The 10,481-nt window shown below is 56.7% G+C and overlaps 1 protein-coding gene across 1 annotated transcript in view; it reads right to left on the bottom strand.

Annotated features, from left to right (window-relative positions):
* NOL4L (nucleolar protein 4 like) overlaps positions 1–4,356 on the bottom strand; it is a 92,591-nt gene extending 88,235 nt beyond the window's left edge. The window contains exon 1 of the mRNA XM_004697918.3: positions 4,336–4,356. Within this exon, the coding sequence (XP_004697975.2) occupies positions 4,336–4,356 (21 nt within the window). The remainder of the gene's footprint in view (positions 1–4,335) is intronic.
* Between the last annotated feature and the right edge of the window lie 6,125 nt (positions 4,357–10,481).

The raw sequence follows: 10,481 nt of genomic DNA, 5'->3' as shown, positions 1-10,481 counted from the left end.
CACACACACACACACACACACACACACACACACACACACACACACGAGGAACCTTCCACCCAACTCCCCATATCCGCCAACCACCGCCCTCCAGACAAATTCCCTGATTCCACTCGATATACTTGCTTGGAGGATGTGCTTAGTGCCGGGCCTTGGGCTAGCACATCTTGAGGAGAAATGGAGTGGTAAGCATCTAGTAAGAGTGAATATGGGACTGTAAAAATAACCCACTGCCTGAGCTATCCCCTCAGTCTCCCGAGCTCTGCGGAATGGGAAGAGTAGCCTTGTCCCATGGGAACACCAGGAGGACTAAGGCCTTAACTCAGTACAGACCCTGCTCAGGTCCCCACCCAAACCCTGTCCGCATTTCCATTTGACAGACAAAGAAACCGAGGCTCAGGGAAGAGGTCCACTGTCCCCCTAAGACTACACTCACTACTGTTCCAGCCACACATCCACCTGCCTCACCACCCACCCACACTATCCCGCTGCCTGGAAACAGCCCCCCTCCCAACACACACACACATACACACATCATAGCCATGCCCGGCTCCTTCTGCACCACCTGGGTACACAGTTCCTTCCCCAAGTCCCCGTCCCCTGACCCTTCCATGCCCCCACCTACACCCTACGACTCTCCAGGTCAGCCCTGCTTACTTAGAATTCATCTGTAGAACAAAGCATATTTGAGGGGCAGGAGCTGGGACCACTTCCTCCCTCTTCCCCACCATGTCCTCTTCTGGAGCACCCAGAAGGTGCTCGACAACCGTGTCAGAACTAAATAAAGAAGCCAAGTGATCTGCTCTTTGAGGCTGTTGAAGACGGAGCCTGGAGCCGAACCCAGGACGCTGGGGAGCTGGAGCTTACCTTTACACTATTGTGCGCCTCACAGTCAGTAACATCTGAGCGCATGAATGAATGAATGAATGAAACCCAGATCCTGGGACCCCCTGCCCAGTGTTCCCAGTCCAATCCCCCTTCATTTCCTGGCAGCGTGGACAGGAGCCAAGCTCCAGCCGCCATCCATGGCAGGCTGAAGGGCCGCCTGAAGCCGGCTGTCAGGAGCTCGTCTGGCCACTGCCGCCAGCAGGGGAGACCAGCTGGCGGGGCAGGGTCCATGGCCCAGGCCTGGAATCTGAGCCGCCCTGAGAGGCCCGGCTCCTGGGGAGGGGGGGCACAAACTGGCCTTTGTTCCCCAGGCCGGCCCAGTCCCGGCAGCATGGCCTTTCTGTGTGCCCGAGGCACCCGCGCAGAGCTGGCGGGGTAACCGGGCCAGCCTCCCCTGGCCATGTCCAGGACGGCGCTTCAGGACTAAATGGAGATGTAATTTTCTATACAAATCCATGACAATTTAGATGGAGTGATTGTAATTGGCTTTTCAATGGGGGTTTTGTCCAGTGCTGGTGGCTAGAACTGGGTGGCCTGTTTGAGACCAGCCCCATTTAAATGACAATAAGGCAATAATATTGAGGACTTGTACGGTGCCCAGCGTCCCTCCTGGGCAGCATGGAGCCTCACACACATGGATCTGGCCCTTCCCCGAGGCTTTCTGGACAACGGGCTCCGTGGAGGGACGGGGGTGAGTCCAGGGGAGGGGCCGCAGCATCTCTGGGCAGGAGGACGGACACAAGCCAGAGCGACAGCTGGGCAGCGCCCCACACCCACTCGCTCATTACACACCACAGAGCACCTCCTGAGGGCGGAGCTAGTCCAGGTGTTAGGGGTGCCTCCACAGAGAACCCTCCCTGGGCAGAAGCGGGTAAGGACAGCAGGCAGGCCAGAGGGAGGAGGTGACACTGGCCAGCAGAGCGTGGTGGTTGAGAGCATGAGTTAGAGAGCCAGACAGCTCGGGGTCAACCCCTACCTGACCCCAGTCTTAGTTATCCATTGCTGCCCTCAAGCAGATGGGATGGCTTTTACAGAGAGAACTGTGTACTGTCCGAAGCCAGGGCGCCAGCTTTCGGGCAAGGCTTTCTCTTGCTGCTGACTCTCCTTCCAGCATCTCTGTGGGTCTAGCATCCCTTGGAGATCACGGCAGGTCTTGGCATCCATCTTCGCCTGAGCCTAGGAGGTTCTCCGAGCAGGGCCCAAAGGATATGCCAGGCTCCCTGGATCTTCTTTCTGGATAGCTCCGAGGTGCCTGTCTTTCTGCTCACTTCCCTTCCCTTTTAGCTCGGGTAAGATAAAAAAGGATGCAGGCCACAAGCCGGGGAAAGTCCCCTTCCAATGCTCAGCACTGTGTCCTGAATAAGGGCGTTGCTCCCTCGCGGTCATTGATTCAATTCCGACTCCTGGCAATCCTACAGGACAGGGTAGAACGTGACTCTTCACAGGAGCAGCAAGCTGAAGCTTGCCCCTGAGGAGCACCTGGGTGGTTTCGACTTGCTGACCTGTAGTCAACAGCTCAGCTCAGTTAGCAGCCCAACTTGTCACCCACTGTGCTACCGCTACGGGGGTGGGGTGGGGGTGGGTGTCATCATCACCTCAGTAACATAAAAACATACCCTAAACCCAGCCGGCCTCGTGCACACAGGGAGGTCAGGGTTTACAAGGCATCCCAAAATAGAGGATCGTGACATCAGGTCACCAAAGGGAGGGCAGCCCCACGATACCTGGAATCACGGCCTAGCCAAGCGGACACACATTCTGGGAGGGCATGGTGCCATCCATGGCCGCCCCTCCCTAGCTGCAGGAGCTCCAGCAAGTTAATGAACCGCTCTGAGACTCGGTTCCCCAGCCCCCCAAATGCAGTCACAGTGAGAGCGAGGGTGTGGGTCCAATGCCTCTATGAGCTTGGCGCAGGGCACCTATATAGGCTCACGAAAGATGCCGTGTCACTGCGGAAGTCCCATGCCAGCCTCCCTTACTGATGTTGGCCTTGCAGCTCCACCTTGGTCAACGGCCACCTGCTTCTCTTGAGACTCGGGCGTTTAGAAGACACGCCACAAAGCCGGGAGCACCTTCATGCAGAGCAAGCACTCCCAGGGGTGGCCATAGTGTCCGTGAGGTGCTTGCCACCCGAGATGGCCGGAATACTGAATGCAGGAGGCAGAGGGTAGAACCATGGCAGGTGGCTTTGCCGGCAGTGGGTGAGCAGCGGGGGCTTTGGGAAGGAGGTGGGTGTGGGTTGTGTTAAGGAAGGCTTCCCAGAGGAGGTGACTCTGGGCTGGGTGGGCCTTGAAGGATGAGCTACACAAAGCGGTGCCCACAGCAGAGACCCAGTGGTCCTGCATCCTGAACAAATGCTTGGTCAGCCTGGGGGGGGTGGGTTAGGGGGTAGGGCAGGGGACAGGGACGCAGGTGCTGGGGAGGCTCTCCTGTCCTTAGGGAGAGGGTGCCTGGTCTTATGCAAAGGCCCTGGGGTGGAAAGGCAGCCAGCATCAGGCTATAGGAAGTGGGCTGCAGGGCTGGGGCAGGGCTGGGGCTTCATTCAGAGGAAGACAAGCAGCTGTGGAGGGATTCAGTCAGGCAGATGGCCCCCCACGCGTACCCCTTAAACTCCGTAAGGAGCTCCTAGCTGCCTGTGGGAAACGGACAAGGGTGGGAGGGTGAGTGAGAAAGCAGGGAGGTCACTGGAGGGCGGCCAGTGGTTGGCTCTGAGAAAGAGCAGGTGCCTGGTCGGTGGGCAGGGGGCAGATGTAGTGAGTGGGCGGGGCTAGTACCCTGCAGGTCAGCAGGGCTGACCAGGAAGGGGCGTGCTCAGAGTATCAGAAAGACGAAGGCCACTTCCCCGTCACCAGGCCAGGGAAGGCCCGAGCTTGCTCCTAAAGGCTGCAGGGAACCAGGCAGGGAAAGCATGATGGAGGCCTGTGCTTTGGAAAGCTCACTCTAGCTGCCGGGTGGAGTGCTCTCGGGGCCTGGAAGCAGAGAGGGAGGGGACTGGGAGGCCTGAGCAGGCATCATGGTCGTCTCTGCTAGACTACTTCCTCAGAGAGGTCTGGAAACCAAGAGCTGGGACTGCACCCTGGGGGAGATTCAACGCCCCGTGCTCATTTCCCCTTTGGCCAGTCTGCCGCCATGGTCACTGCTGAAACCCCTCCGGAACTGTCAGGTATAGAATCCCTCCTGGGGGCTGGCTGGAGGGTGGGGTCCTGTCACTATTCCCATTTCACAGGCGAGGAAACCAAGGCGCCAAGGGCTCAGTCGCTGGCCTGAGGCACAGAGCTGGTAGCACAGAGCCAGGATCAGACGCAGGCAGCGTCCTGCTCCTTAACAGTCCCCACCCCCACCCCCCACAGGCCAGGGGCCGGGTAGGGCCCAGGATGTGCAGAGGCTCACTACCATTTTGCATGTGTCCCTGATATGTGAGGGAGCCCTGGTAATGCGGTCACTCACTCGCTGGGCTGCGATCTGCATGGTCGGCAACCTGAAACCAACAGCAGCTCCAGGAGAAAGACGGGGTTCCACCCCACTAAACATAGTCTCGGAACCCCGCAGGGCACCGCTGTGAGTCAGCACCGATTCTGTGACAGCGAGTTTAGTTTGCTTCTGATCCATGAAAGCCCGGGACGTTGCATAGGACAAAAGAAACCTGAACTTTGGATGGTCCTCGAACACCCACACACGAGGACCCCTAGCCACCCACCTCCAGGTGCCAGTTGGGCATCTCTGAAAGAAGCGAGTGCCCGGGTCCCCCTGCATGGCTGGGGACACATTCATTTGTTCTTCCATGTGGGTGACACCAGGCACTGGGGACCACGGCTGTGTCTTGACTATGTTCCTTCAGCACTTGCAGTTCAGGTCCAGGGTGCTGGGAGGCAGACACCCCAAATCCTCCTCATGGTCCTTGCAAACTCAATGAAGCCAAGCTCACCTACTGACTCAGCCCTCCCCACCCCACCACCAAATCCCCTGCCACACATCCCTCCCAAATACCCCCACTGGAACGTCCCAGGCACCCTGCAGTCACCCCATACCCCAGCCACCAGCACGCTTGTCAGACTGGATGGAGGGAGACACCCAACACCATGTGCTGGGTCCACCCCAGCCTCAGTTTCCTCATCTGTAAGAAGGGGTGGGAAAGAAGAGGTCGTTTCAAACAACTCCCATGACCACCTTCTTCATATCTGTGAGCTGGGAAGAGCCTGGTTCACAAGAGACCATGTTACGATGGGAATTCCTCTGGCATGGGCAGGATACAGGAGGAATGCCACTTAAAGGCAGGTCATCTTGGTACACTTCCCACCCTGCCCACCTGAAGAGTGCTAGGCATACCTTAGGTGCCTATTAAAGACTCTCTAGTGACTAAAGGAGGAAGTTGGAGCCCCAGTGGCATAGTGGTTGGGTGCTGGACCGTCAACTGCAAGGTCAGCCGTTCAAAGCCACCTGCTGCTCCTCTGGAGAAAGACAGGGCTTTCTACTCCCATAAAGAGCTATAGTCTTGCAAACCCACAGTTCTACCCTTTCTGTTTTTGGGTTTATTTGTGGGGTGGTAGTGGTGTCATCCAGGTGCTCCTCCTACCAGGTGCTCCTCCTACCTCGCACCCAGGATGATTCATTAATGGCTCACATTCTAGGCAGTGATGCCGGGAGTGAAAAGCAGCGCCCTGCCACAAAGGACAAGCATGGGGGGAGGGGGTGGGACGGCCAACTCCACTCCTTGGCATGAACTCCCATGTGTGTGATGGCCCCTGGTTCCAAAGTTCACAGACATCTTGTGACTACACAGGATTGGAAACAAGCTAAGGGTCCATATTCAGAGGGCTGAGTAAAGAATGGTGGTGGAGCACCACACAGCTGTCACAGGGAGCACTCACTCCACGAAGGTCCTGACACACGTGCTGAGGGCAGAAACCACAGAGCTCTTTGCAGAAAACACTGGGGCAAACCTTGGGTCAGACAACGGTTTCTTTGCAGTGACACCAAGACTCACTGCCATCGAGCCGATGCCGACTCATAGTGATGCTACAGGACAGGGCAGAGCTGCCCCCGTGGGTTTGTTTCTGAGACTGTCACTCTTTACTGAGTAGGAAGCCTCATCTTTCTCCAGAGGAGCGGCTGGTGGTTTTGTACTGCCAGCCTTGCAGCTAGCACCCCAATGTGTAAGTAACCACTATGCCACCAGTGCTACTCACCCAAAGAGCACATGTTAAAAAACAACAGGTAAGTTGGATTTTATCAAAATGTTGAAAACGTGTGCTTTAATGGACACCCTCAAGAAAGTTAAGACATGCCCAGATAATAGGGGGTGTGGCGTGTGATTAATCATGTATCTGATAAGAGACTTAGAAGCGGAGCAGCAAATAGAGAATTCTGGAAAAGCACCTAATTTTCCAATGGGCAAAGGCTGTGAATAATGCCCATGTCTCCGAAGGAGCTACACACTCGGCCCACAGGCACCTGAAAAGAGGTCCACCGCCATTTGCCACGGGGAAAGGCAATTCCACCCACAAGAAGATGCCGCTTCTCAGACGCTGGGATGGTCAGCATCTAAAACACGGGTGGCAGCAAGTGTTGGGGAAATGACAGCCCTCATTCACTGCAGGCGGAGTGGCAATAGTGGGGCTACTGAAGCTCCTCAGAAGTCAAACACGCCCTGCACCCCCCCCCCAGCAATGGGGAAGACCCAATAGATGCTGTACTCCCAGACAAACAGCCGGGAGACACGAGGTCATCGGTCCACACCGAATTTGGCACACGGATGTTCAGGCAGCAGAACAATGACGAGTGGATCAGCAGAAGGTGATACAGACACACGATGGACTATTACCAGGCCATGGAAAGGGATGGCACTCTGAGACGTGCTATGGCTCGGCTGAGCCTTGAAAACGTTATGCAAGAAGGCAGACCCGAGAGGCCGCTTAGTCTTTGACTCCGAGATAAGAAACAAGAAGCATCCAGGAGAGGCTAATCTAGAGAGACAGAAAAGTAGACCGGGGGTTGCCAGAAGGAAGGGGGGTCGGGGGTAGGGGTGGGGTGGAAGCAGAAGTGACGGCTCATGGTTACAAGGTTTCTGCTGGGGGGGATGAAAATGCTCCCCAAAGTCTCAGAGCTGGTGGCTGCCACAGCTCTGTGGATATGCTAAAAGCCGTCAGACGGGACATCCAATGGGTGACAGGTGTATGGTCTGTGGTGTGTATCTTATCATAGATAGGTACATACATCGATGTATACAGAGCAACTCTATCAATATAGACTGCTAACGTCTCTATCCAGATGGTGTCATGGTTCCGGGTTGGGCTGCAAATCCGCAAGGTCAGCAGTTTGAAACCATCAGCCGCTCTGCAGCAGAAAGACAGGGCTTTCTACGCCCATCAACAGTCGCCCTGTGAAACTCACAGGGACAGTTCCGCACTGTCCCATCGGGTCACTATGAGTCAGCCTCGACTCCATGACAGTGAGCTTATTGGTTTGATATTGATATAACCGTATATATAAAGTATATGTATGTAAAGTAAAAATGAAATATCAGACTATATAGGCATATGTGCTATAAACCAAACCACACGCACTCTCCTTGAGCCAATTCCAATGCATATGGACCCTATAAGGGTTTCTTAGATTATAAATCTGTACGAAGCAGACAGCCTCATCTTTCTCCCAAAGAGCAGCTGGTGATCTCAAACTACTGACCTTTCAGTTAGCAGCCTGACCCACTACAGCAGCAGGACTCCTCAGAGGGGTATAACATATCTCCGGAGAACCTCAGGGGAAGGGAACCAGACGCCTGGCAGACAGGGCTGGGCAGAGGCTGACTGCATTGTAACCGGTTGGGTACCCCATTTTTTTAAAACAATGAGATCCTTTGGGCTCACCAGCTCTGCCAATGCAGACGGCTAAACAGGGACCCCCACTGACAGCCTTTCTCAGTCCTCACCCATCCTGCCAGATGGTTCCAGCACCAGTCCTGCTTCTCCCAGCAAATCCTCTAGCTCTTCCTTCAACACCAGGTGAGCCTCACCTCCACCACTCCCCGGCCCAGCCACCACCCTCTCTCACCTGGATCCTGCACCCGCCCTGCTTCTACCCTCACCACCACCCCCACACACACACCATAGTCCATACTGCACATGCAGCCAGCGGGTCCTGTCGAAATACCAGTGAGGTCACGGCCCACCCCAGCTCCCAGCTCAACATCCTCACAGTGGCTCACCAGGCTCAGCACCACCAGCACCTACTGCCCTTTGACCTCTGCCCTCGACCCATGCACCCTGGGCTCCCCTCCAGTGGCCTCCTCACTGTTCCTCGGGTTTGCAAGGCCTTGTGGGCTTTGCTCCTCTTCAGCCTAGAATACTCGCCATCCATCCACACAGCGGCCCCTCACCTGCAACAGCTCTCGGTTCCCATGCTCCTTCACATGGAGCCCTTCTGGGACCTCCTAACCTGTCAGTGGCTCCTCCCCTTTCCCTCTAATTCCCGACTCTTCGAGACCCCAATAGGGTGACAGAGGCTGTCGGCCTTTACAGGAGCAGTCACCCTCCGCTTCCTCCTGAGAAGCAGCTGGTGGGTTTGAACAGCCAACCTTGAGGGTAGCAGCCTGTTGTCTCCCCAGCAGCATCACCAGGACTTGCAGCACCTGTCACATATATATGGTCTTGTCTGGGGGCTCTCTGGCCACTGGGTGTAAGGTCCACGGGAGACAGGACCGTTCCTTTCCCCAGCACCAAGGACAAGGCTCATGGTTCCAAAACCGCTCCAAACTCTGCCACCCAGTGGATGGGGACTCAGAGTGGACGGTGGAGAACTGCCCCTGGGGGTTTCTGAGACTGGAACTCCTCCAGTCTCCTGAGAGTAGAAAGCCTCCTCTTTCTCCCTCCGAAGCAGCTGGTGGTTTCGAACTGCTGACCTTGTGAATAGCAGCTCAACACAATTGTACCCACTCCACCACCAGGGGAGGTGTTCGCACATACCTATCCCACTAGAAATCGGGTCCTAAGAGACTGTCAGGGAGCAGAGGAGGTGAAGGAGGCAGGAGACCCGAGAGGAAACGGATACCAGAGTGGGGTCCTGAGATAGAAAACAACGGCCAGGAAGAGCCTGGTTACGGAGAGGGACCCACGTGGCTTCCCTGGTTGGGACTCCTGTGCCGGGGAGGTTGAGAAGAGGGCGGCTGAGTGAGGGACATGAGGAAGGGACTGCTTGTGCCATCGCTGCAGATAAACTCTGCAAACGTGCACATGTGGGAAGTCAGTGCAGAGGAGCAAGCTGAACCTCCACGGCACATTGAGAAGCGGGGTGGGGCCCAGGTCACTGGAGAGGGTGCAGGAAGGGCAGGGCTGTCCTGGGCAAGGGCGAGCTTTCATCCCACCACCACAGGCCCTGGACCCCTCGGAGGCCAGGCCCACTCTCCCAGGCAGCTCGCCAGCAAATAAGTGATCCTTTTCTCCTTGGCTCCCAGGAGGCTCGAATGGTCTGAGAGTCACTGGGCGGTTTGCTGAGGATTTAGCTCAGGATCTCAGGTTGAGTCATACACGGGATGGAGAAGAGAGTTTTGGCCAAGGAAGGGAAGAAACAACTCGGGCCTGGGCACCCACGAACCGAGAGAAAGCATGTGGCTGGCCATTTTATCCCTCCGTGACCTCCATCGGGGTGGGGGGTGGGGTGGGCCTGGTTACGTGGTGGTTACCTGGAGGTGGTGGGGGCCGGCTCACCGACCATTAAGATCAGCCGTATAAACCACCGGCCAGCCCCTCCTTTGGAGAAAGACAGGGCTCTCTACTCCCGTGAAGAATCCCAGTCTCGGACACCCACAGGCACAGTTCTACCCTGGCCTGCTGCGGGGCTGAGTTGGCATTGATTGGAGGGCAGCGAGTTTGGCTTTGGTCTGGTGACCTCAGTCCAGCCTCCCAGTCCCACAGGCGAGCTTGGTCCCCCCCATTCCACAGATGAGGAAACCGGCCGTGGGAAAAGGACACAGTCGCGGGGCCAGGCACCAGCCACCCTCCTCAGGCTCACCTGGAACCCCTCTCCGAACCCTCCAGACCCGCCCCTGTAGTGCCCCGTGTTCTATGCGGTGCCCTCTGCCTGGGCATCTTCCCCTCCTCCCACCTCACTTGTCCCTCAGGCCTCACAAGGGTTACTGCCGCCTCAGAGAAACCCTCCCTGCCCCCCACGCCAGCTCAGGGCCTCGAACAGCCGACCTTGCAGTCAGCCAGTCAGCAGCCCAACGCTTCCCCGACAGCCCCACCAGGGTTCACAGCGCGGGCCATGTTGGCACTGCCTTGTCTGTGGTCTGCGAAGCATCACCGCCTTCCAGGGCTTCGCGCCATCTTAACGCTCTGTGTTTCTGTGTCTTTGTGTGACTACAGGTGGGTGAGGGCCATGGCAGTCGGGTGGTAGAATTACCTATCACTTTCCATGCAGCAGACGTGGGGGGATTACCTGTTGTACCCCACAAGCCCAACCACGCGTACACCCACCCTCCCTCTACACCCACCCTCCCTCTTACCAGTGAGGCTTCAGCAGCGCTTCCAGACTGAGAGCAACGAGGAGGAAAGCCCTGGTGGTCTATGTTGGAAACGCAGTCCATGCAAACCCTGGGG

The sequence above is a fragment of the Echinops telfairi genome, unplaced genomic scaffold (genome assembly GCF_000313985.2).
Source record: "Echinops telfairi isolate 266 unplaced genomic scaffold, ASM31398v2 ScPeMD7_5592;HRSCAF=6446, whole genome shotgun sequence".
Lineage (NCBI taxonomy): Eukaryota > Metazoa > Chordata > Mammalia > Afrosoricida > Tenrecidae > Echinops > Echinops telfairi.
This window is presented reverse-complemented; position numbering and strand designations above follow the sequence as displayed.